The sequence below is a fragment of the Macaca nemestrina genome, chromosome 9 (genome assembly GCF_043159975.1).
Source record: "Macaca nemestrina isolate mMacNem1 chromosome 9, mMacNem.hap1, whole genome shotgun sequence".
NCBI lineage: Eukaryota > Metazoa > Chordata > Mammalia > Primates > Cercopithecidae > Macaca > Macaca nemestrina.
The window spans coordinates 126229978-126257805 of NC_092133.1; the positions used below are offsets into that span (position 1 = coordinate 126229978).

At 41.7% G+C, this 27828-nt stretch overlaps 1 protein-coding gene across 1 annotated transcript; it reads left to right on the plus strand.

Annotated features, from left to right (window-relative positions):
* LOC105488227 (3-hydroxyacyl-CoA dehydratase 1) lies at positions 1-26096 on the plus strand. Its single transcript, XM_011752095.3, has 7 exons — positions 1-302; positions 11767-11884; positions 12071-12089; positions 12167-12255; positions 16714-16835; positions 21955-22133; positions 25920-26096. The coding sequence occupies exons 1-7, from the start codon at positions 46-48 to the stop codon at positions 26000-26002; spliced, it is 867 nt and encodes a 288-aa protein (XP_011750397.1). The 5' UTR covers positions 1-45; the 3' UTR covers positions 26003-26096.
* Positions 26097-27828: the final 1732 nt, after the last annotated feature.

Genomic DNA, 27828 nt, shown 5'->3' on the forward strand with positions numbered 1-27828 from the left:
CCGTCGCGGTCGTGCTGGCTCCGCCGAGCCCCCTGCGCGTGGCACATGGGGCGCCTGACGGAGGTGGCGGCATTGGGCAGCGGTGCTCGGGCTGCGCTCTGGGCAGGGTCCCCTCCCACGCTCCTGCTACTCTCTCCCACGTCCCCCGGGTGCGCGGCCACCATGGCGTCCAGCGACGAGGACGGCACCAACGGCGGCGCCTCGGAGGCCGGCGAGGACCGGGAGGCCCCCGGCAAGCGGAGGCGCCTGGGGCTCTTGGCCACCGCCTGGCTCACCTTCTACAACATCGCCATGACCGCGGGGTACGCGCGCCGCGAGGCGCCCTCGGGCCCACCCCGCGCCGCGGTCCGCGGAGGTTCCGGGCTCAGGGGGCGCGGGCAGGGGTATGAGGGGCGCGGGGGGTGCGGGCAGCGGCCGTGGGGGAAGGGAGCTGTCGCCGCGGCCACAGCCGGGGTTGAATGGAGCGGGCGGGGGGGCAGGGCCCTGCGCTCCGGGCATTGCCTAATACGGTGCACGGCGGGGCGCTGGCCGGAGGTTAAGTATAGACCCGGGCAGGAATGCGGGGCCGGCCGGCGGGGGAGGCGGCTGCGGCCCGGGCGCCGCTGCCTTCGCTGCTGTTGAAGGAGCGCCCTGCCCTGGCCACCCGATGGTCTCCAGAGCGCGGAGCCTCATGCTGCGATCACTGGGCAGTTTTCTCCCCTGTTAATTTCACCGTGACTTTTTTTTTTTTTTTTTTTTTTTAAAGCACAGCACGTCTTAGAGCTTGTCACTTTGGACGATTTTGAAATAACCAACCCCTTTATCTCAGCCTGGAGCTCCTGCCCAGCATCTTTATAGCCTCAGACTCCGTGGCTGATACTCTGGACCTTCATTTTTGGCTTTGAGTATGACTTGCAAGTTAAGGTTACACAATGACTGTCGCTCTTCGCAGAGCTGTCAAAGTGACTTCTGTGTCAACTGCTTCTCAAAACCTGTTGAGAAAATGCTTTTCTATTTCTAATTGCACTGCCTTTTAAAAAAGTTATTTTCCCATTATCACTCGAAGTATTAACTTATGTAAATGTGAGGAAAAGTTTAGTATTTTTTTTTTTTTTATTTTTCATTTTATTTTTTGAGACGGAGTCTCGCTGTGTCGCCCAGGCTGGAGTGCAGTGGCGCTATCTCGGCTCACTGCAAGCTCCGCCTTCCGGGTTCACGCTGTTCTCCTGCCTCAGCCTCCCGAGTAGCTGGGACTACAGGCCCCTGCCACCACGCCCGGCTTTTTTGTATTTTTAGTAGAGACGGGGTTTCACCCTGTTAGCCAGGATGGTCTCGATCTCCTGACCTTGTGATCCGCCCGCCTCGGCCTCCCAAAGTGCTGGGATTACAGGCGGGAGCCACCGTGCCGGCCAGTATTTCATTTTATTTTTTAGACGGAGTCTCACCCTGTCGCCAGACCGGAGTGCCGTGGTGCCATCTCCACACACTGACAACCTCCGCCTCCGGTGTTCAGGGTGTTCAAGCGATTCTCCTGCCTTGGCCTCCAGAGTAGCTGGGACTTACAAGCGTGTGCCACCACGCCCCGCTAATTTTTGTATTTTTGGTAGAGACAGGGTATCACCATGTTGGCCAGGCTGGTCTCGAACTCTTGACCTCAAATGATTCCCCCACCTCGGCCTCCCAATATGCTGGGATTACAGGTGTGAGCCACCGCACCGAGTCTAATATTTTATTTTAATTTTTTAAAAATAGAAATGGGCTCTCACTGTGTTGGCTAGGCTGGTCTCAAACTCCTGGCCTTAAGCAATCCTCCCACCTCGACCTCCAAAAGTGCTGGGATTACCACTCCCGGCTTAATATTTTAAACTTTCTCCAGGGTTTATAGAAAAATGTGATTGACAAAGATTTAATAAATCTTTACCTATGGTGATTGAGTTTCTATTATGTGCTTAGCATATGATACTGAATACCAAATACAGTTCACACAAATGTTATTTGAGGATTTACTATGCAGGGGACTGTGTTGCTTATTTTAGGTGTATTTTTAGTCCTTTAAAGTCCTGTGAGGGGCACATTATATTACATTATATAGATTAGAAAAGTGAGGCACAGACACTTGCCCAAGACCACAGCCAGCAAGTGTCAGTCAGACATGCGCTTCAACCCAGACTCTCTGACTTCACCGTCCTGCTACTTCATCTTTCTTTCCTCCTAAATTATAATCTTGGAAAGAGAGAAAACTAATGTATTTACAACAATTCAGTAGTCACCAAATGTTGCCGCCTTTAAATGCATTCAGAACTGAAAGAATTCTCTCTCCTCTGTGATAGTCCGGTTAATAAACGTTTTCTTTTCTTTTCTTCTTTTTTTTTTTTTTCCTTTTTTTTCTTTTTTAAGGCAAGGCCTTGCTCTGTTTTCAAAGCTGGAGTGCAATGGTGCTTACTGCAGCCTCAACCCCCAAGCTCAAGGCGATCCTCCTGCCTCAGCCTCCTGAGTAGCTGAGACTACAGGCGCACAGCTAATTAAAAAAAAAAATTGTAGAGTAGGCTGGGCACAGTGGCTCACGTCTGTAATCCCAGCACTTTGGGAGACTGAGTTGGGTGGATCACTTGAGGCCAGGAGTTTGAGACCAGCCTGGCCAACATGGCAAAACCCCGTCTCTATTAAAAATACAAAAATTAGCCAGACATGGTGGCACACAACAGTAATCTCAGCTACTTGTAAGGCTGAGGCATGAGAATCGCTTGAACCCAGAAGGCTGAGAGATAATGCTACTGCACTCCAGTCTGGATGACAGAGCGAGACTCTATCTCACACAAAAAAATAAAATAATAATAATAATTTCTGTAAAGACAGGTTTTCGCTCTGTTGCCCAGGATGTTCTCAAGTGATCCTCCCACATTGGCTTCCCAAAGTGCTGGGATTACAGGTGTGAGCCACCACACCCAGCCAGTAAACATTTTGAAATATCTGCCTTGTGTTAACTGGGTGTCTGTCCCTTCTCTTTTCAATTGACTGTCTGTGTTGAAAGCCAACTTATATTTCAAAAATGAACATCAATGCATAGCTCCAGTTTAAAGACTTCAGTGACTCTCTGCCACCTCCACCCTGACATAAGGGATTCAGGCTGTCTGCCATTCAAGACTTTTTGCAATCTGCTCCCGAGTCCCCATTCCAGTCAACTTGCATTTGGTATCTCTGACTCACTCTTCCCTCAAAGCACCATGTATTTTCACAGCACTCTGCTTCTTTGCTCAGGTTTTTCACTTTTGTATAATGTTCTCCTATTATTCCCATGACTTCTAATCAGATAGACCTCTTTGAAGTTTTCCCCGTCTCCTGCCTTACCTGGCGCAGAATTAAATGCTTTCTCCATTCTGTCCCCCTGACCCTTCCCCGGCAAATCAGGGCTTATTCTAAACTTGTCTCCCTCTGCCTCTATTGAGAAGTTTCCTTGTCATATTTACAAAATAAGGGATACTGAAATGGAATAATCTCTGTAACTGACTCTTCGGAGGCTTTCTAGAGGCATTGAGATTTGAAGAAGGAATAAGATTATAAATTCTGGAAATAGGCATGATATGCAAGCCTGATGTATTCTCTTGATTGAACTGGAGGATGCTGTTGGGAAATAGTGGTAAATAAGGTTGAAGAAGTTGTAGTGTTGAAATTGGGACAAGAACTTACATGTTTCATGGGGTGGACAGCAGAGGACTAGTTGAGGTTCTTTTTGTTCATTTAACTTATTTTATTTCTCTTAGCAGAACTTTGGCATGTTTATTAATTTTTTTGTAATAATTTTCAAAACAAGCTGGGAACAGTGGTATGCGCGTGTAATCCCAGCTACTCAGGAGACTGAGGTAGGAGGATTGCTTGAGCCCAGTAGTTTAAGACCAGCCTGGGCCGCATAACAAGACCCCATCTCAAAAGCAAAACACACAGACACACACACACACACACACACACACACACACACACACACCCCAAATTGCAAAGGGAACTGTATTTAAGAAATCTTATAAAATTGTGCATAAATGTAAAAAACAACTCATCATTTTATAAGCCTATCACATACTTTCATTTTCTTTTTATCATTTATATGAATATCTGACCTCTTCCAAGTTTTTACTGAAAACCACATTCTCAAGGAGGCCTTACCTGGCCATCTTAAGTTGAATAGTGAAACACATACTCCTTATCTCCCTTGCTTGTTTATTTTTCTCCATCCCACTTTCTTTCATATGACTGTACAACACATTTTACTTATTCGCAGGGCTTATTGTCTGTCATCTCCATTAGAGTGTAAACTCCATGAAGTACTCAATACATATTTGAATGAATGAATGAGTGAATGTATTACAGCACTGTTATAATATCTGCTTTATTGTATATTTTTCCATTTTCACTTAATAGTCTGTCAGGTTTTCATATGGTTTTCTTTCTTTTTCTTTCTTTTTTTTTTTGAGATGGAGTTTCGCACTGTTGTCCAGGCTGGGGTGCAATGGCACGATCTGGGCTCACTGCAAACTCCGCCTCCGGGGTTCATGCCATACTCCTGCCTCAGCCTCCCGAGTACCTGGGACTACAGGCGCCTGCCACCACGCCCAGCTTTTTTTTTTGTATTTTTAGTAGAGATGGGGTTTCACCATGTTAGCCAGGATGGTCTCCATCTCCTGACCTCATGATCCGCCCACCTCGGCCTCCCAAAGTGCTGGGATTACAAGCATGAGCCACCGCGCCTGGCCATATGGTTTTCATAATTACACTTTTTGATAGTTACATATGAGGGTATAGAATTAATACACAATAATGGATTAAATCATGCCCCTAATGACATTTTACTTTTATTTGTTTCTGTTCAATTAGTGGCTTAGTGTAATAAATTCCCAGAAGTAGAATTATACCTTTAAAGGATGTAGGGATTTTTGGGGTTTTTTTTGTTGGGGGGATGGGGTCTAGCTTTGTTGCCTAGGCTGGCCTCAAACTCCTGGCTCAAGCGATCTTCCTGCATTCACCTCCTGAGTAGCTGGGATTACAGGTGAGTGCTACTACCATGCCTGGCAGATGTAAGGATTTTTTTTTTTTTTTTTTTTTTTTTTTTGAGATGGAGTCTCACTCTGTCACCCAGGCTGGAGGGCAGTGGTACAATCTCAGCTCACTGCAAGCTCCGCCTCCCGGGTTCATGCCATTCTCCTGCCTCAGCCTCCTGAGTAGCTGGGACTACAGGTGCCCACCACCACACCCAGCTAATTTCACCCAGCTAATTTTTTTTTTTTTTTTGTATTTTTTAGTAGAAATGGGGTTTCACTGTGTTAGCCAGGATGGTCTCAATCTCCTGACCTCGTGATCTCAATCTCCTGACCTCGTCATCCGCCCACCTCAGCCTCCCAAAGTGCTGGGATTACAGGCATGAGCCACTGCGCCCGGCCAGATGTAAGGATTTTTATGGCACTTGCTCATAATAGGGAAGTGGGCATTTCTCTCCCTCCCTCTCTCTCTCTCTTTCTTTCCGACAAATACTTTTGAGCCCGTATATATAAATGCATTGTCCTTCAAATACTTTAGGCCTTGTCCTTAAAGCAGGGTAACCTGGGGCATTAATGTATAAACAACAATTGCACTAAAATAATGAGATAAGTGCTAAGCAGATGTGTCAGAGGACGGACAGGGAGAATTACAGAAAGTTTTCTGTGAGAGATCACAGCATTTAAACTGAGCGGTGAAGGACTTAGTAGGCATAAGCGGGGAAACAGCATGAGTTAAAGGACAGAGATCTGAAACTGCAAGACATCTGTTACGGCATCAAGAAGAGGACCTGGGCCGGGTGCGGTGGCTCATGCCTGTAATCCCAGCACTTGAGGCCAAGGCGAGCGGATCACGAGGTCAGGAGATCAAGACCATCCTGGCTGACACAGTGAAATCCCATCTCAACTAAAAATACAAAAAAGTAGCTGGGTGTGGTGGCATGCACCCATAGTCCCAGCTACTCGGGAGGCTGAGGCAGGAGAATCGCTTGAACCCGGGAGGCAGAGGTTGCAGTGAGCCGAGAGCACGCCACTGCACTCCAGCCTGGGGGACAGAGCGAGACTCTGTCTCCAAAATAAAAAAAGAAGAGGGCCTGAAGTGTAGAGTGGGAAATGAAGACGGACAGGTAGCTTGGGCCATTGCACTGGGCCTTAGATGCTTTGCTAACATGTTTGGATTTTAGTCTGTACACAATACAGAAAGGTGTGGTTTAAAGGTTGTGTCTCATTCCTTTGTAGCTGGGTAACCTCAGATAAGCTACTTAACCTCTCTGACTCTTAGTTTTCTCATCTGTAAAGTTGGAACAGCACAACTACTTAGCTAGATTATAAAGGAATAAAGAGATAATGGATATGAAGTTCTTAGGAGGATACCTGCTGCACAGTGGATGTTTAAAATTTCATTTTTATTCCTAGTGGTTTATTTAAAATAGTCTTTTTTTTTTTTTTTTTTTTTTTTTTTTTTTTTTTTTAAAGACAGCACCAGCTCAGCTTACTGCTCAGCCTCCCAGGCTTAAGTGATCCTCCCACCTCAGCCTCCCGACCAGCTGGTACTACAGGCATGTGCCACCATATGGCTATTTTTTAAATTTTTTGTAGAGACAAGGTCTTGCCATGTTGCCTAGGCTGGTCTTGAACTCCTGGGCCCAAGCAATCCACCCATCAGCTTCTTGTGTGGCTGGGACTACAGGCGTTGCGCCACCACGCCAGGCTAATTTTCTTGTATTTTTAGTAGAGACGGGGTTTCACCAGGTTGGCCAGGCTGGTCTCAAACTCCTGACCTCAAGTGATCCACCCGCCTTGGCCTCCCAAAGTGTAATTTCTTATGAAACTGCCAAACTGGTTTCCAAAGTGGTTATACCCTTTTATCTTCCCTCTGGCAATGAATAGGACTTCCCATTGGTGCACATCCTTCCTAACCCTTGCTGTGGTCAGTCATTGTAATTTTAGACATTCTGAGAAGTATATTGTGTTATCTCTTTGGGATTTTGATTTTGTTTTCCCTAGTAACTAATGATACTGAGTATCTTTTCATGTGCTTCACTTGCCAGTTGTATATCTTCTTGGGTATAGTGTCGGTTCAAATCTTTTGCCCATTTTTAGCTGGGCATGGTGGCTCACGCCTGTAATCCCAGCACTTTAGGAAGCCGAGGTGAGTGGATCACGAGGTCAGGAGATCGAGACCATCCTGGCTAACACCGTGAAACCCTGTTTCTATTAAAAGTAGGACAAATTAGCTGGGCGTGGTGGCAGGCGCCTATAGTCTCAGCTACTCTGGAGGCTGAGGCAGGAGAATGGTGTGAACCCGGAGGTGGAGCTTGCAGTGAGCCGAGATCGTGCCACTGCACTCCAGCCTGGGCAACAGACTGAGACTTCGTCTCAAAAAAGAAAAAAAAGGAAAAAAAGAAAACCTTTTGCCCATTTTTTTTCTTTAATGGGCTGTTTGATTTCCTGTTACTGAGTTTTGAAAGTTCTTTATACAATCTGGATACAAGTGCTTTACCAGATATGTGATTTGCAAATATTTTCTTCCAGTTTGGGCTTGACTTTTTATTCTTTTAACAGTGACTTTCAAAGAGCAGGTGTCTTAATCTTAGTGAAAATCAATTTCTCGGGCGTTTTTTCTTTTATGAATCTTTCAGGTTGACTCATTATTGGCATGAGTGCCGGTGTACAATCAGTGGAAGCACTCACATATTGGCTGCTAAAGGAAAGTATAATTTTTATCTAGAAAAGGCAGTTTAGATGTGTCAGTGAACAATATATGAAAGTATGGGCCAGACATGGTGGCTCACGCCTGTAATCCCAGCACTTTGGGAGGCTGAGGCTGGCAGATCACTAGAGGTCAGGAGTTCGAGACCAGCCTGGCCAACATGTTGAAACCCCGTCTCTACTAAAAATACAAAAATTAGCTGGGTGTGGTGGCAGGTACCTGTAATCCCAGCCACTCTGGAGGCTGAGGCATGAGAATCACTTGAACCTGGGAGGTTGAGGTTGCAGTGAGCTGAAATTGCATCAGACTGGGCGACAGAGCAAGACTCCATCTCAAAAAAAAAAAAAAAAAGTATGGAGTGTATGAAAGTTGAAGACTATCTTCGGTACAAGCCTCCAAATGGCTAAAGGAGGTATACAAAGGAAATAGCAAGCTAGAATATTGTTTTTCAATAATTATTGAAATAATGGATCTAGGCAATGATCATCAATAACTGCTAGTATCACAAAAGAGAGAGTCTGGCCAGGTGCAGTGGCTCACACCTGTAATCCCATTACTTTGGGAGGCTGAGGCAGGCAGATGGCTTGAGCCCAGGAGTTCAAGATTAGCCTAGGCAATGTAGGGAGACCCCATCTCTACCAAAAAACAAAACAAAACAAAAAACCCCACAACAGCAAGAACAATAATGAGCCAGGTGTGATGGTACACCCCTATGGTCCCAGCTATTCAGGAGGCTGAGGTGGGAAGATTGCTGAAGCGTGGGAACCCAAGGCTGCCATGAGCCACAGGCACACCACTCACTCCAGCCTGGGGGCCACAGCGAGAATCTGTCTAAAAAAAAAAAAAAAAAAAAAATCCTAATTGCAGAAATTCCAATTGCTTTTGAAATATTTTCTGTTTGTTTTATTATAGTTACTAAGCAGATGGATGAAGGAAGTTCAAAACTAGTTCAATACAGGACCCTTAGAAGACTTTGACTGTCACCCCTTGTGATGGAGGGCTTAGGAAGTGAACCCTGATTCAATTGGCTCCTGGCCTTATTTATGGAAAAACAGACAAGAGGTTAGAATAGATGGTTCGATGGGTCCTTTCAAACCCCTGAGTCTGTTAATTTCTTTTATTTCCCACAGTTTAGTGAGTGGCATGATCATGATACTGTGCTAGGTGGTACAATACTGCCACCTATGGAACAACAGTAGAACTTGTTATAATGTTAACGATGCATGGAGTTTTATACAATGCTGTTTAAAAATGTAGAAAACTTGCCGTCCAAATGACTCCTTTGATTGGTAGGTTAATAATTGCCTCTCAAACTTATCTTTTGTGGACATCTGATTTGGATTCACCTGAAAAAGACAAGCGTATGGAAAATGTGAATGAAAATATCTTAATATACCTTTTGTTTTCTTAGAAGAAATACGGGGACTTGGAATTGAAGATAATAAAATCATAACACTTTAGTTATGGAAGGTACCTAAAGCATGATTCAAATTAGTGCCACAGGATCAGTCCAGCACTGAGTTCAGTGTCGGCACTCACATGAGATAAATCCATCAGTCATAGCCACAGTGAAGCTAGGGAAGAGTGGAAAGGGGTCAGGACTAGGGAGTCTAGAAACTACACAGGTTCTGTTTCAGACTCAATCATTAACTTACTCTTAAGACTCAGGTAAGTAACTCAATGTCTCTGGAAGATGATTTTCTCATCTAAAAGAGTGGCCTTCGGCTGGGCGTGGTGGCTCAAGCCTGTAATCCCAGCACTTTGGGAGGCCGAGACGGGCGGATCACGAGGTCAGGAGATCGAGAGACGATCCCGGCTAACACGGTGAAACCCCGTCTCTACTAAAAAATACAAAAAAAATAGCCGGGCGAGGTGGCGGGCGCCTGTAGTCCCAGCTACTCGGGAGGCTGAGGCAGGAGAATGGCATAAACCCGGGAGGCGGAGCTTGCAGTGAGCTGAGATCCGGCCACTGCACTCCAGCCTGGGTGACAGAGCGAGACTCCGTCTCAAAAAAAAAAAAAAAAAAAAAGAGTGGCCTTCAAACTTTTTGGATAGCATGCTACTATCAATTAAAATATTTGAGCATAGGCTCTCCATATAACATAAAAAATACAATGTAAATATGAATTGCTATGATTAGCTGGTATCTCAGGGCACAGTATATACTTAGAGCCAGACTGATACAGCATAGTGGCTTAAGAGCATATACTCTGAGCTTAGTGGTGGCTGTGTGACCCTCTCTGCCTATTTTTCAGTAGTGAAATAGGATAATAGAAGACCTTCATATTCAATAGGATAATAGAAGACCCTCATATTCAATAAAATAACCTCACAGGGTTATTGTGAGGATTTGCGGTTAGTATGTTATGCATTGAAAACAGTGTCTAGGACATAGAAAGCACTCTGACAATACACTTATTATTGTCATTGTTATTACCATGAATATGTCTGCATTTCAAAGGTCCTTGTGTTCCTTTCGATACTTACTTGACTTCTTGCCAATCTGATGAACAAGTCACTGCTTTTACCTTATGTTCTAGGAATAGAAGTGTCATTCTGCCATCTTATTGTTCTCTTGAGCATGCATTTTCATCAGATTCAGTTAGTAGATTCTTTGCAGGAATCTTTTCAAGCCATTGGTCCACTGTATGAGTGTTGTTTGTTTTAAAAAGTTAAAACTGCATGATAATTTTATATTTCATAAATCCACTCACTAGACTCTTTGGAGACTATCTAAAAAGACTAGGGTAGCTCCTCATTTCCCTGGGTGAGTTATTAGAGCTTTGAAAAAGCTACAGATGAGGTAAGTTACTTAAACGTGCTTTTGTAATTGCAAGGGAAACTGGAAAAAAATAACTTCTTATTAATGACTTTAGGAAGAGTAAGAAGTAGTATGAGACAGCTGGTCTCTACAAGTCTAGCGTACATTTAAAGTACCATTACTTCACAGAACATAAGCTATATTTATATGCAAACGTAAGTTTAATAGCGAGGGCATATAGTATTTCTTTTTTCTTTCTCTCTCTCTTTTTTTTTTTTTTTTTGATACAGGGTCTCTGTTGCACAGGCTGGATTACAGTGGCACAAACATGGCTTACTGCAACCAGAGCCTCTGTGCTCAAGTGATTCTCCCACCTCAGCCTTCCAAGTAGCTGGAACCACAGGCATGTGCCACCATGCCTCTAAAATTTTTTTTGTAGAGACGGGATCTTGCCATGTTGCCCAGGCTGTTTTTTCTTTTCTTTTTTTTCTTTTTCTTTTCTTTCTTTTTTTTTTTTTTTGGTGTGAATCAGAGTCTCACTCTGTCACCCAGGCTAGAGTGCAGTGGCACCATCTCAGCTCACTGCAACCTCCGCCTCACGGATTCAAACAATTCTCCTGTCTCAGCCTCCCAAGTAGCTGGGACTACAGGTGCCCACCACCACACCTGGCTAAGTTTTGTATTTTTAATAGAGACGGGGTTTTGCTGTGTTGGCCAGGCTGGTGTCGAACTCCTGACCTCAGGTGATCCACCCACCTCAACCTTCCAAGGTGTTGGGATTACAGGGGTGAGCCACTGTGCCTGTCCCTTTTTTTTTTTTTTTTTTTTTTTTTTTTTTTTTTTTTTTTTTTGAGATGGAGTCTTGCTCTGTCACCCAGGCTGGAGTGCAGTGGCCGGATCTCAGCTCACTGCAAGCCCCGCCTCCCAGGTTCACGCCATTCTCCTGCCTCAGCCTCCCGAGTAGCTGGGACTACAGGCGCCCGCCACCTCGCCCGGCTAGTTTTTTGTATTTCTTAATAGAGACGAGGTTTCACCGTGTTAGCCAGGATGGTCTCGATCTCCTGACCTTGTGATCCGCCCGTCTCGGCCTCCCAAAGTGCTGGGATTACAGACGTGAGCTACCGTGCCCTGTCTGTATAGACCACATTTCAAGTATCCATTCATTCACTTATGGACACTTCGGTTGCTTTCACCTTTTCACTATTTTGCATAATGCTGCTGTAAACACAAATGTATAAATCAGTGGTATTAAGTTCGAAAGAACTTTATAAAATATTTTTTTTTTTTAGGTGGTTGGTTCTAGCTATTGCCATGGTACGTTTTTATATGGAAAAAGGAACACACAGAGGTTTATATAAAAGTGTTCAGAAGACACTTAAATTTTTCCAGACATTTGCTTTGCTTGAGGTAAGTTTTCCATCATGCTGTTTTTCTATTGCTGTAATATTTATGTGAATATTTTTTTGTTGTGCAAAATCAATACGATTTTGCTGATTACATACCACCTGTGGATTTGCTTAATACCAGTGTTGACAGTGGTTTATTTAATGTTTTCTATTATTGACGTAATGATTTTTTTCTATTTGCTTACAGATAGTTCACTGTTTAATTGGTGAGTTTTTGCTTCAATTTTATACTTTTATTTTAAATTGCCTTTAGGGCAATAGTTGACTTGTTTTTCTTTTTAAGGAATTGTACCTACTTCTGTGCTTGTGACTGGGGTCCAAGTGAGTTCAAGAATCTTTATGGTGTGGCTCATTACTCACAGTATAAAACCAGTAAGTGACACAAACATATTGTCTGCTTGAGCCTGCAGGAAAGCTTTCCATTCATAGGAATCTAAAATATTGACATTTGTGTATTTCAGGAAGTGGAAGCATTGGACAACAAGGAGTTGGGTTTGAGTTTTAGGTATTGTGCATTGACTTAGTGCCTTAGCAGGTTGGCTTTGAAACACAAACAAAACCAAATATTGGCATCTTATATCCATAATATATTCTCGTGTGATACTTTCTAGTTTTTGAAATTAGTATTCAGACTCTGTCAAATAAGCGGCAGAAAATGTTCTTTTCTGTAGAAGTTTCTTTTTTTTTTTTTTTTTTGAGACGGAGTCTCGCTCTGTCGCCCAGGCTGGAGTGCAGTGGCCGGATCTCAGCTCACTGCAAGCTCCGCCTCCCGGGTTCCCGCCATTCTCCTGCCTCAGCCTCCCGGTAGCTGGGACTACAGGCGCCCGCCACCTCGCTCAGCTAGTTTTTTGTATTTTTTAGTAGAGACGGGGTTTCACCGTGTTAGCCAGGATGGTCTCGATCTCCTGACCTCGTGATCCGCCCATCTCGGCCTCCCAAAGTGCTGGGATTACAGGCTTGAGCCACCGCGCCCGGCCTAGAAGTTTCTTTTCAATCCAAGTTGTCCTCTTTGATTGTGTAATCAAAGTTGTCAGGATAAAATTTATTATTTCTGGCCAGGGGCAATGGCTCACGCCTGTAATCCCAGCATTTTGGGAGGCCAAGGCCGGTGGATCACCTGAGGTCAGGAGTTTGAGACCAGCCTGGCCAACATGATGAAACCCTGTCCCTACTAAAAATACAAAAATTAGCCAGGCGTGGTGGCGAGCACCTGTAATCCCAGCTACTCAGGAGGCTGAGGCAGGAGAATTGCTTGAACCCGAGAGACAGAGGTTGCAGTGAGCTGAGATTGTGCCACTGCACCTCCAGCCTGGGCGACAGAGCGAGACTCCATCTCAAAAAAAAAAAAAAAATTATATCTCATTTAGCATTGAGTATTATAGCAACAGACGTAAAAAGTAAATGCAGTCCTGAAGATCTGAACAAATGGAAAAGACTAAAAGTTAGAAGGGGTCAAAGGATAAAAATTTTAATTAGGAGGAATTAAGTTCAAGAAATGTATTATGCAATGTAGTGACTATAGTTAATAGCAGTGTGTTGTATATTTGAAAGTTGCTAAGAGAATAGGGTCTTACCACAAATAAATAAGTATATATGGTAATACATAGGTTCATCAGCTTGATTTAGCCATTTCACAATGCGTACATATTTCAGAACATCATGTTGTACACCATAAATATATGCAATTTTAATTTCCAATTAAAAATAATTTTTAAGAAAATGCTAAGGAGCTTAAGGAAAAATAAACAATTTTTATTGAGGCATGACAGGAGACAGACCTAATTATTGAATCTAATTAATATTCAAACCTTTTAGGCGAGATAGACACCATGCTCCTATGTCAAGATACTGGGCATTTTTAAACCCATGTTAGGGCTGGGCAAGGTGGCTCATGCCTGTAATCCCAGCACTTTGGGAGGCCGAGGTGGATGAATCACCTGAGGGTCAGGAGTTCAAGACCAGCCTGGCCAACATGGTGAAACCTCGTCTCTACTAAAAATACAAAAATTAGCCAGACGTGGTGGCGGGCGCCTGTCATCCCAGCTACTCGGGAGGCTGAGGCAGGAGAATTGCTTGAACCCGGGAGGTGGAGGGTGCAGTGAGCTGAGATCGCACTACTGCATTCCAGTTTGGGCAACAGAGTGAGACTCCATCTCAAAAAAAAAAAAAAAAAAAAATTAAACCCATGACAGCAACATTTCCCATGTGAACCCTTCTGACCTCTTGACAGCCTTCAGAACCTCCTGTCTCCCCGAGGACAGATCTCTGGCCTCCTTTCCATTTCTCAGATGACTTTCTTATCTCAGATTGGGGACTGACACCTGACCTCTTCTCTGTTCCTCTTAGCTTCACTGGCCTCCTGTCTGTGTGGGGACAGCTCATTGACCTCCTGCCTTTATATACTTTATCTCTCGTGACTAGTATCTTTCACTCAACTTGCATGATTTACCTGTTCCCTAACCAGCAACTGCCATGCAGGTAGTGCAGACAGCAGCGAGCACATGGCATGGGAGAGGCAAAGGATTAATTAACTTTGCCTACTCGTTTAAAAGCAGGAGGGCGGCATTCACAGACGAGAAGAGAGACTCTTCCAGGCAGTGAGGGAATATGATAGCTGAGTTAGGACCACCATGAGTCTGAAGAATGAAGGAGAAGAAAGACAACATTAACTAGACATTAACGAGAGAGATGGAGGTAAAGGGAAGCTTGAGAGTCGCAAGTTCCAAAAAGAAAACAGGACCCATCTGCCCCGTTTATCCTCCAGAGGATCTCTGCCTTAATGTTCCTATTTATTTTTTGCTGATGGTAGTTTCCCATTGGTACCTATTCAGCACTCCTTAATTAATTCAACCAATATTACTGAATGTATTCTGTACACGTGGTGCTGTTCAAATTTCTGGATTTACAGAAACGAATAAGGTGGGCCAGGCATGGTGACTCACACCTGTAATCCCAGCACTTTGGGAGGCTGAGGCGGGTGGATCACTTGAGGTCAGGAGTTCAAGACCAGCCTGGTCAACATGGTGAAACCCTGTCTCTACTAAAAATTCAAAAGTTAGCCAGGTGTGGTGGTGCGCACCTGTAGTCCCAGTTACTCGGGAGGCTGAGGCAGGAGAATCTCTTGAACTCAAGAGGCAGAGGTTGCAGTGAGCCGAGATCGTGTCACTGCACTCCAACCTGGGTGGCAGAGCAAGACTCTGCCTCAAAAAAAAAAAAAAAAAACAAGGCAATCCCAGCTGTCAAGTGTACTGGCTGTTGGGAAGTGGGGGACACTTAACTCGGAATCATGCACAGATGCTAATAGTGCACCTCATCTGTGCCTGACAGTGTGCTGGGATATGGCTGTTGACAATACAAACATGGTTCTCACTGGTGGAGCCTAAACTTGGGAGAGAAGCTGAACAAATATTTAATTATGTAAGTGTTAAGTGCTTTGAAGCAAGAGCTCGGTATGCATTGCAGTATACCTAGGGACTTCGTCTGACGTAGGCAGTGAAAGAAGGCTTCCCTTAAGGAGGGATACAGATGTTGAGCACTGACATGTACAAGAGTTAGCCAGACAACTCTTAGTACAGACTGGCAAATGCCACAATACAGATATGAACAAAGTACAGTAGAAGAAGGGTGTTGGGCTGGGCATGGTGGCTCATACCTGTAATCCCAGCACTTTGGGAGGCTGAGGCAGGCAGATTACTTGAGATCAGGAGTTTGAGACCACCCTGGCCAACACAGTGAGACCCCGTCTCTACTAAAAATACAAAAACTAGCAAGGCATGTAATCCCAGCTACTCTGGAGGCTGAGGCGCAATAATCATTTGAACCTGGGAGGCGGAGGTTGTAGTGAACCGAGATTGCACCACTGCATTCCAGCCTGGGTGACAGAGCAAGACTGTCTCAAAAAAAAAAAAAAAAAAAAAAAAGGGGTGGTGAGCAAATAAATAACTGCTCAGGGTGAGAGGAGAGGGTTGGAGACAGTTTTCTAGAGGGCGAGATGTTTTAGCTGAATCTTGAAAGATGGGAAAAGATTTTTTATGGAATAAGAGAGTAACATTCCAGTGAGAGGGAATAACGTGTTAAATCGCACAAGTTCAGAGCATATTCTGGAAATAACGAAATCTAGTGTCACCAGAGAGAGAAGTAGGTAGGAGGGTTGAGTAATTGTAGATGAAGTTGGAGAGATTTCCGAGCAAGGATTGTAAAGAATCTTGAATATGGTGTGCAGGTATTAGGGCTCATCCTTCTATTCTGTGAAGCAGTATGGGACCAGTGAAACTTTTAAATCACAGGACTTAGCTAATTCCCATTTGTTTTGTATTTATTTGCTTCCTTGACTTCTTTTTAAAAGAAAAGTTGCATTCATGAGTAGAATAAAGAGAGGAAAGACTATTTAGGAAACAGTTACAGTAGTCCAGATGAGAGATGATAAAACCGTGAATTAAAATAGTGGTGAAAGGGCCAAAGATGAGTGAGTAATTCAAGCGTTGGTCTTACAGTAGAACAGGTGTGAGTCAATGATTACGAGAAGTAGGAGGGTCAGATTTTGGTTTCAACAAGGTAACATTGTCCTCCAACGATAGCGTTGTTGCCTGAAGTGATGGACGAGGGAAGAAAAACCAGTCTATGGTCAACTATTCCTGTGCATAGGATATATTTAAGTTCCAGGTTTATAATTAATGATGTTAACGGTGACTGCATGAAGTTTTCTGTGTGGCATTTGCGTAACCCTAACATCCCATTATAAATAAAAGGCAATACATAAGTAAAGTAAGTACCTTCATTGAAAAGTAAGTTCCAGGTTGAATGACACTGGATTTCTCTGTAATTCTGCAGATCCAGAATGAGGAGAGTGTGGTGCTTTTTCTGGTCGCGTGGACTGTGACAGAGATCACTCGTTATTCCTTCTACACATTCAGCCTTCTTGACCACTTGCCATACTTCATTAAATGGGCCAGGTGGCGATATCTTGCCATTTAGTTTCTCATTGTCCTGTGCGTGCTTATTTTATGTGCTAACGCCAGAGAACTAAAATTCGTGTTTCAGCCCCGTGATGCCAGAGTGCTGTTGCTTTAGATATTAGCTGATACAACTAATAATAATATTAACTGTATTATTTATTTAATAATATTAAATAATAATTATACGAGTTATGCTTTGTATTCTAAAAGTTTAATGATCAGAGAGGAATTGTATTAATAAATATTTTGAGTGAAATAAATGTAAGACAAATTATTGTAGTATCCTTAACCTCAGAATTGGTCATTCATTTTTGTTTCGGAAAGCACAGTAAACATTTTTGGGATTAGCTTAAATAAGCAGTGCCAAAAATATGGTGTTTTTTTGTCTGTGATGTAAATTATTTTAAGAGTCAATCTAGCAGCCACAATTTATGTCATTTATACAATGCGATTGGTTTTTTTTAAATTTTTTTAGCTTTAAGTTGCAGAGATATTTTTAATAGTCATACTTACTTAAAATTGTATTGTTTGGAATGTGGATAAAATTTATATTTGAAGAGCTCCAAATATATCCTAAAGCAACAGTTTTTAAAGCAAAAGATATCGGTTCTTTTTGAAGTTTGAATTCTTGGAGCAACTGACATTTTAGAAAGTTGTTATCAAAGCAAAACTGCTCTTTGGAGAACAAGTCACAAATCAGTACAGATTTGTTCACTTTATTCTTTGTATTATATTTATAGTAGCAGTAACAATGACAAATGGTGTGTGCCTACTGCATGCCTGAAATGCAGGTATGAACAAAACAAATTCTCTGCCTTATGACGAAGACAATACAGAAACTAATAGATATGTGATATGTCAGGTGGTGATAAATGCTGGGATTATAGGTGTGAGCCACCATGCCTAGTCAATTACTCTTTTTGAATCTCATGTGTTATACATGTTCAAATATAATAAATGAGAATATACAAACCAAAAAGAAGGAAAACTACTTTTTTTTTTGAGACAGGGTCTCATTCTGTCACCCAGGCTGGAGTGCAGTGGCACGATCTTGGCTCACTTCAATATCCACCACCTGGGCTCAAGCGATTCTCCTGCCTCAGCCTCCCAAGTAGCTGGGAGTACAGGCACAGGCCACCACATCTGGCTAATTTTTGTATTTTTTGTAGAGAAGGAGTTTCACCATGTTGCCCAGGCTGGTCTTGAACTCCTGAGCTCAACTGATCCACCTCGGCCTCCCTAAGTGCTAGGATTACAGGTGTGAGCCACTGCGCCCGACCATGTTATACATTCTTTTAGACGTTTTAATACTCTCTAGCTCTTCTTTAGACACTTGTGGCTTACCACTTTGCATAGGATGAAATACTTTGAAATTATAATTTGAGCTTAAGTGTCTTGTCTGTCATAAGAAGGTTGCACTATGATATACAGGGATTTGGGTGGTCTTAATCTTACTGTACATGAAAATGTATTTACCTTTAGTGACTGGGCTTTTTAAAGGTTGGCAATTTTGAATGTAGCGACTCTAATCCTAGAACACATTAATATCATTTAGCATGACAATGTTCTGGACCTCTGGCATCTTTAAAAATACTAACTCATCATCTAATCTCTTTTCATGTGCTGAATTTACAAAATTTGTCTGAAGAAGATAACAGAATGTACGTTGCACATTTTCCTGAGGTCAGGCACATTAGACTTGATGGCTTTGTGTGTCTGTCTTTTGGAATGCATTTGCATGTCTTGAGTGTCTGTAAAAGTTAGAAACTGCCATTGTATGTTTAAATTTGCTGTTTAGAAAGTGTTTATCCATTGCAGACTGGGCGTGGTGGCTCATGCCTGTAATTCCAACACTTTGGGAGGCCAAGGTGGGTGGGTCACTTGAGGTCAGGAGTTCGAGATCAGCCTGGCCAACCTGGTGAAACCCCATCTCTACTAAAAAATAAAATCATGCCACTGCACTCCAGCTTGGCAACAGAGAGAGACTGTGTCTCAAAAAAAGAAATTGTTTATCCATTGCCTTAATGTTAAACAAGTTATACAGTCTTTCAGTCTTTGAAATCATGTGTTGCATAATATATTGTCAGCTGATCATAATGGTAAATAATTATGTTTCATGTCAAAAAGATCTTAAAAATCCCAGCCATCTAAATATACTTCCCAACGCCATTAAGTAATGTAAAATAATACTTGTATTTATGCTCAGATGTTGAAGATGTTGTTCTCAAATAAAACTACACTTTAGAAATGGCTTCTTATTTATAAGTAGTTTAGCCTATTGTTATAGTTTGAATATACTTTGATTCTACTTGTGTGTTATAAGTGTTCTTGGAAAAGTCCTCAGAATAGGTAATTGTATATATTATGTTTTTCCTATTGATTTCCATTTTAATTTAGAAAATTCACTCCCTTCAAAAAACTTTTAGACAGTAATTGAGAACCTTCAAAGAAGCACTGTATCTTTTTTTTGAATGTGGTCTATCCATAGTTAAATGTCCCATACTGCCCTCAGAACTTAGAGAGGTAGTAACATGCAATCTTTCTGAAGTGCAAGTAAAGTCAAATAAACTATATAATTTTTTCCCATTTCATTATAAATTTTCACTGCCCTTAAGACTTTCAACTAGCTTATTGTAGGAGTGTTAATTTTTTCTTCTATTAAGGAACAATCCTGCCAAAAAAAAAAAAAAATCTTTTGAAAACCACATAAGGCGGCCAGGCGCAGTGGCTCAAGCCTGTAATCCCAGCACTTTGGGAGGCTGAGATGGGCAGATCACGAGGTCAGGAGATCGAGACCATCCTGGCTAACACGGTGAAACCCCGTCTCTACTAAAAAATACAAAAGAACTAGCCGGGCGAAGTGGCGGGCGCCTGTAGTCCCAGCTACTCGGGAGGCTGAGGCGGGAGAATGGCGTGAACCCCGGGAGGCGGAGCTTGCAGTGAGCCGAGATCATGCCACTGCACTCCAGCCTGGGAGACAGAGCAAGACTCCGTCTCAAAAAAAAAAAAAAAGAAAAAAGAAAACCACGTAAGATAAAAATTGCAACTTAATCAGTTTGGGTATTTTATTGACATAGGTATATAAAATGTCCAGTTATGGGATTTAAAAAATTGAGGTACAGGGAAAGATTGAGTTAAATGATACGCAAATAACTGCCCAAGACTGGTAAGAAAGCAGGGAGTTTCTCCAAGGCCAGGAAGGGATTAACAGGTGCAGTGAAGGAATCATTGTTCTTTCTTGAACAACTCATCTATTTGGCAAATAATTCTGCCCTCCTCGCATCTCCTGTCTTCGCATATCCCTGACATACAGGAACAAGGTGATTTTTAATTTGTCTCCAAGCTTGTTCAATACTGACAACTTTGACTTTTCTTTATAGATATTTCGTAATGCCAACAAAATGATTAAATACAGATTTGATTTCTTTTTTTCCATCAAAATGTTGACCTTTTGTTTTAAATTAAAAACATTTTTCTTTTTTTAAATTAAATCATATTAAATTTTTCTGAGACAGGGTCTTGCTGTGTCACCCAGGCTGAAGTATAGTGGTGAGGTCTTGGCTCACTGCCCCCTTGACCTCCTGGACTCAAGCAATGCTCCTGCCTTAGCCTCCCAAGTAGCTGGGCCTACAGGTATGCACCACTGTGCTCGGCTAATTAAATTTTTTTTTTTTTTTGTAGAGACAGGGTCTCACTATATTGCCCAGGGTGGTCTTGCTCTCTGGCCTCTTGACTTTAGTTTTCTGTGGTAACTGTTATACAGTGGCTGACTCGGAGAAAAATGATTTTTTTAAAAAGAAGAAATATGATCATCTTGGGTCCTTTGGGCCCCTCTTATTGGAGCCCAGCCAGTAGAACACCGAGTGTTTTCTAATTGGAGGCATACATGATGCCTGGCCTACTGTGTGTTCCAGACCTTGCCGCAGACCAAATGAACACATGGTGACTTTGGATTTAAAGTAGAACTTTCTTAGCTCTATTTTAAACAAGTTAACTCTGCCTTGAATGTGGGAATTCAGGAAGTAACTTGTCAACTTGTTTTGTTACGGGAGCAGTTTTAGACAATATAATATACTCATTAGTAGCTATTCATGCTTCAGGTGGTATTATCCGTTTTCTGCAATAATTGCTTTTCATTAGTAACCACAAAGACTTTTCCAAATGCCTCTTAAAAATAACTACCTTGGTAATTTCAAGGTTTAGATATAAAATTTAGGATAATCACTGGTCTTTTCAAACGCAGCATTTTGATCAATAAATTATTAGCTGCCGCGGACAAAAGCAGTCATTTGTGATTTTATGCACCAAAGAAGTTATCACTACAATACCTTTTTTTAAAGTTACATAGGTCGGGCATGGTGGCTGGTCTGTAATCCCAGCACTTTGGGAGGCTGAGGCGGGTGGATCAACCGAAGGCAGGAGTTCGAGACCAGCCTGACCAACGTGGTGAAACCCTGTCTCTACTAAAAATACAAAAATTAACCGGGCATGGTGGTGTGCACCTGTAATCCCAGCTACTCAGGAGGCTGAGGCAGGAGAACCTGTTTAACCTGGGAGGCAGAGGTTGCAGTGAGCCAAGATTGCACCACCGCACTCCAGCCTAGGAAACAGAGTGAGACTCTATCTCAAAAAAAAGAAAAAAAAAAAAAAAAAGAAAAGAAACCCAAAAATTAGCTGGACATGGTGGCATGCACCTGTAATCCCAGCTACTTGGGAGGCTGAGGCAGGAGAATTACTTGAACCCAGGATGTGGAGGTTGCAGTGAGCCAAGATTGTGCCACTGCACTCCAGCCTGGTGTCAAGAACCTACTCCATCTCAAGACAAAACCAAGAAAAACTACATATACATTTTTTAATATACAAAAGTATTTCAGTAATCTAAAATAAGTTGATACTATTTTATTAAAAAGACATTGCCTATTGTGGAAACTAATACTAGGAAAAAAAGGATGATAATAAGCAAATGATTAAAGTAGAACTATTAACCTTATGTAAGATTATCGTAATTATGTAAAGAAAAGAGAATTTTGAAGTTTAAATTTAGTAGTAGCAATAGACTTGTAAAGTCAAATAACTATTCTAGAAAAATAATTCTCTGAGGTTTTTCTTTCTCCAGATATAATTTTTTTATCATCTTATATCCTGTCGGAGTTGCTGGTGAACTTCTTACAATATATGCTGCCTTGCCGTATGTGAAGAAAACAGGAATGTTTTCAATAAGACTTCCTAACAAATACAATGTCTCTTTTGACTACTATTATTTTCTTCTTATAACCATGGCCTCATATATACCTTGTAAGTATATACTTATTAGTGCTTTGATTTGACATATGATGTGGAAATTTTTGAAAGGATATAATAATAAGCAAGGGGAAATAATTAGAAATAATTGCTTATAAATACATTAAAACTTCAGTTTAACCCCATGTTTACTGTTAATTTGGGAAAATTGAAGGGAGAGTGAGGCAGAAGACATTTCACTTGCTATGAGAATAAAGGCAAGTAAATTAACGCATGGATGATTGCTTTCTCAAAATCATTTAAACATCAGCTTAGTATGATTTGTTTTTTAAAGAAAGGTAAAAATAAATTATGTTTAAAGCATTAGTGTACTTTTTACAAGCATTTAGAATTATATGTCTGAATATAAACTATCCAAGAAAATGTCAGATTATTTCTATCTATTCATTAAGCATATACTTGGAAAAATCATCTAGGAGTAGTTTTGAGTCTTATTTGTGTAGCTCTATGTACTTGCAAATAATAAAGACTCTTTTCTTAAAGGATTTTGAATAAGTCAGCCTCTTTACTAATTTCTCATCATCTTTCAGTAGTTGCAGTGAATTGGTGAGGCTTTGCTCCATTTAAGTGCTAATAGTGAGGCTAGGCTCAGTGGCTCACGCCTGTAATCCCAGCACTTTGGGAGGCCGAGGTGGGTGGATCACCTGAGGTCAAGAGTTCGAGACCAGCCTGGCCAACATGGCAAAACCCTATCTACTAAAATACAAAAATTAACTGGGCATGATGGTGCATGCCTGTAATCCCAGCTACTCAGGAGGCTGAGGCAGGAGAATCATTTGAACTCTAGAGGCAGAGGTTGCAGTGAACTGAGATGGCACCATTGCACTCCAGCTTGGGTAACAAGAGCGAGACTCTGTCTCAAAGAAAAAAAAAAAGAAAACGGGGCTAATAGTGATATATTTTTAGGTCAAACATTGATACCTCTAAAATCTACATTGACGTGATATAAATTATTTCATCTAAAGGAGATGAGCATAAAACTTGGGCAGCCCCTTGAGGTCTCCAGCTTTTTTTTTTGTTGTTTTTTGAGACGGAGTCTTGCTGTTTTGCCCAGGCTGGAGTGCAGTGGTGCAATCTCAGCTCACTGCAATCTCTGCCTCTCAGGTTCATGGGATTACAGGCGCCTGCCACAATGCCCACCTAATTGTTGTATTTTTAGTAGAGACGAGGTTTCACCATATTGGCCAGGCTGGTCTCAAACTCCTGACTTCAAGGGATCCGCCCACCTTGGCCTCCCAAAGTGCTGGGATTACAGGCATGAGCCACTGCCCCCGGCCGGTGTCTCTAACTTGTATCTTTCCCAAAGTCAAAATTGACTTAGTGGTGAAAGATGTGTTTTCCCCTTGTCTTCTACCACTTCAGCCTGATTCTATATCTGATTTTCTACCCCAGCCAGTTCAGGAGAGCTAGGGAGGGGAAGTCTACTCTTTTGGATCACATCCCTCTCTTTTCCCAATGGCAGGTTAATGGTAGTATGGCTTGAACAGAGCCAGAGCTTGCTTAGGTGTCTGACAGTTACAGGTTCAAACAGTGGGTTCTCCTCTTCCTCGTGGCCTTTGAGGCATCTCCATGGAAATGGAGCGCCTGAAGCACCTTTTTCAGTTGTCCTGGGAGATGGAGACTCTGGCCTGTACCAGTAGCAGCTTCCCAGTTCACCATGCTGCCAGCTACTGAGTCCCACTGGCCAGAGGGTCACTCACCTCAGGACATGTTTTCCACTGCATTCTTTTTTTTTTTAAATTCCCTCCTCCCCCTGCATTCTTGATGTTAGTAATAAATCAATTAATTTTACTTTGCTTATTAAATCCTTTGCTAATCAAAAGTACTTTTTGAATACTTAGTACTCAAAAGTAGTAGTATTATTTCTCATTTACATTAAGATGAAAGAGGTTAAGTGAGTTGCTTAAAAATCACTAGCTTGCGGCCAGGTGTAGTGGCTCATGCCTGTAATCCCAGCGCTTTGGGAGGCCAAGGTGGGTGGATCACTTGAGGTCAGGAGTTCGAGACCAGCCTGGCCAACATGGTGAAACGCTGTCTCTACTAAAAATACAAAAATTAGCTGGATATGGTAGTGGGCACCTGTAGTCCCAGCTACTCAGGAGGCTGACGCAGGAAAATCACTTAAACCGGGGAGGCAGAGGTTTCGGTGAGCCGAGATTGCACCATTGCACTCCAGCCTGGGTGACAGAGTGAGACTCCATCTCAAAAAAAAAAAAAAATCACTAGCTGGTGAATCAAGCCAGGGTTTGAACTCAAGCCCATATGTTCTGTTCAGCCACTCAGAATTTTATGGAAGTATTTACAATAATGGTCAGTGAGTTTAAGTAATTATGACCTGAATAAATTTAGCCCCCTAGGTATATATAATATGATGGTAACCTTTCTTAGGAAGTACCTAATAGAAAGAAATAAAACCTATTGTGTATTTTTGCTCTGTTTGAGCTAAGTTTTACAAAGAAATTTTTACCCAAAGTTGCCTAAGCAGGATATTCAAAGCTTGTTTTGTGATAAGGTTCATTGGTTTGATTATTCTGATCATCATATTCAGAAATATTTTTACACTGGTATTGTTTATAGCTGATACTAATTTGTTTATCCACCAACATTTATACTATGAAACACCGGTTTGAAACACTGGTTCAAATTGGTTCAAAATAATTCTTCAAATTTGACTGGACAGATGACAATTTGTCCAACTGACCTAATAACATACGTATTCATGTGTTTATTATATAATAGACTAAATACCCTTACACCTAGCCAGGAGGAGCTTCTGCTTTAGGATCTGTTAAGAGGACCTTGTTGTAGCCCTTCTCTGGTCACTCCACACAGTACCCCATTGCCTTCTAGATCACATTCCAGAAACCTGAGACCATGGAATTTGCTACCCAGATGGCAATAAGCATGCATCTGGGCCCTAATCAGGCTTCTTCCTCGATCCACTGTCCTGAGGGTTAACTATGTACCAGTATACACACCCTTGAGAAAACAGGATAGCCGGGGGGCAGCTGTTGGTGAGGGGTATGGATGAAGCTTAGATGTCTGCACCCGGGTATCCTCACACATGTGCAGGAGGCCCCTTGCAGTACAGGATACAGCCAGTAGAATGGAGAAGGGGAGGCTAGGTGGGCCAGTTTTCCCTGTGCGGGAATGTTCTGGCACAGCATTCCAAAGACTTAAGCATTCTAAATTCAAACATGGTCTTCTAAGTCATTATGAAGATATTTTTATCAAGGCATTTAAGTTTGTTAAAAACAAGCAAAAATAGGACAGGCACAGTGGCTCATGCCTGTAATCCCAGCACTTTGGGAGGCCGAGGCAGGTGGATCACTTGAGGCCAGGAGTTCAAGACCAGGCTGACCAACCTGATGAAATCCCATCTCTACTAAAAACAGAAAAATTAGGTGTGGTGGTGGTGCATGCCTGTAATCTCGGCTACTTGGGAGACAGGAGAATTGCTTGAACCTGGGAGGCAGAGGTTGCGGTGAGCTGAGATCATGCCACTGCACTCCAGCTGGGGCAATAGAGTGAGACTCTGTCTCAGGGGGAAAAAAAAAAAAGCAAAAGTAAAAACAAAACCCCAACAGTTACAGCATTAGAATATTTAGGCATGTGGTATGTGGGCCTCCATTTGCACTCTTACACTCTTGAGCTCTGTATATATCCAGGGAACAGCAGTGGTATGGGATGTATTTACTCTCTAACATGGCCACATTTACTAATTCAAGTATAAGTAATTGTAAAGCAATAGCTTCTTTTTCTTTTTCTTTTTCAATGAAGTGTTTCCACAACTGTATTTTCATATGTTACGTCAAAGAAGAAAGGTGCTTCATGGAGAGGTGATTGTAGAAAAGGATGATTAAATGATCTCTGCAAACAAGGTGCTTTTTCCAGAATAACCAAGATTACCTGAGTCCAAGTTTTAGTAACAAGAATAAACAACTTTGTGAAATATCATGGATTGTATGGTTTCTTAAAATATAACTCGAGATGTGGCATTTGCCAGTATTTGTGTTCTTCTTCTGCCAGATCTATTTTGTACAAGAACTGTGCAAATATCAGTAACTCTTGGGTACGTATTGATTATTAAGAAAATAATTAGGTGTATTATCTGGGGGGAAAAAAAACTTTTACTAAATTTTTTTGAAACATGCTCAAAGCTTTTTAAATCAATATTTAGAAATTAATGATTTACTATTATACGTGCCAGTGATATTTATGTGATATTTATAAATGAAAATAAATGCAAAATTATAACAACTTGTTAATAATGTATTGGTATTTTTGAACCCCTAATCTATTTTTTCAGGAAATAAGGCAGCATTATGATTAATAACAATTTTTGGAAGCGTGGATATAATTTGCTAAAGTAAGACTGTTGATGTAGATAAAGTAGCAGCATAAAAACACACATATATTCAAGTAGGTGTCATAGTTGGAAAATATTCTTTGGAAATATTTCTAGGCAGTTGAAATTACTTATACTGCTAAGGAAATCTATTCTTCATTTAAATTAGCCACTTAAGGATAAGTTTTTCAACTGTTAAGGTTTTAAGGAGCTAGGAAGAGCATAAGTATTTGCCCCACTGTTAAAAAAACAACATGACATCTGACTATAATGTTGTATTCAGGCTGAGAGTGGTAGCTCACACCTGTAATCCCAGCATTGGAAGGTTGAGGCAGGAGGATCATTTGAGCCCAGGAGTTCAAGACCAGCCTGGGCAATATAGTAAGACCCCATCCCTAAAAAAGATACGGAAAAAAAAAAAATTAACCAGGCATGGTGGCACATGCCTGTAGTTCCAGCTACTTGGGAGGCTGAGGTGGGAGGATCACTTGAGCCCAGGAATTCGAGGTTACAGTGAGCTATGATGGTACCACTGTACTTAAACCTGGGTGACAGAGCAAGACCCTGTCTCTGAAAAATAGTGATGATGATGGTGATAATGATGAAGATGATGATGCTGTACTCAGAACTTTGGTTGAGAAAGTCTCTATACTGTAGAATTATCTCGTTAACAATTGTTATGATAATCCCTTTGTGGTACTTATGTAACTAAACATTTTGGGGTATGATCGTTAGACAGACTCATTTCATTCTGAATTCCATTGAATAGCAAAAAGTCTTGTAATAAAGTTCCTGTCCTTGTGTTTAATAAAAAAGAAACACCAGAGCTACTTTCATACTGCCTTAATTTGTAAGTAGGTCCTTCAAAAAATTTCCCTCCTTTATTCAAGTATGTTGATTTACTAACCCAGTTTTTGAGAGAATATTAAATATGTGACTTAAAAAGACAAGGAACTTTTTTCCCTCACTATAGATATCTAGGTGTAATTTTGGCTTTGAATGTTCTGTATTGTTTCCATTTATAATCAACATGTAACATTACACTTTTTAAAATGACTTGATTTTGTGTTACCACCTCCTTTACAGATTATTTTCACATAGAGATTTGCAGTTCAGAACATTTTTGCAAACTTTTACTTTAAATAACTTGGTTTTTCCAAGGTGCTATTTATTTTATTACATTACATTGTAATGTTTCCTCTGCAGCTGAATGTTTCATTGAGCAATTAGGTTACTAGTTCTCAAAAGTCCTAACATTCATTCTGCTCTTATTCTATTTGATCAGTTTCATGTTGGATTTTTATATGGAAGAAATTGTCAGGGAGTCTTTACCTTTGGTTA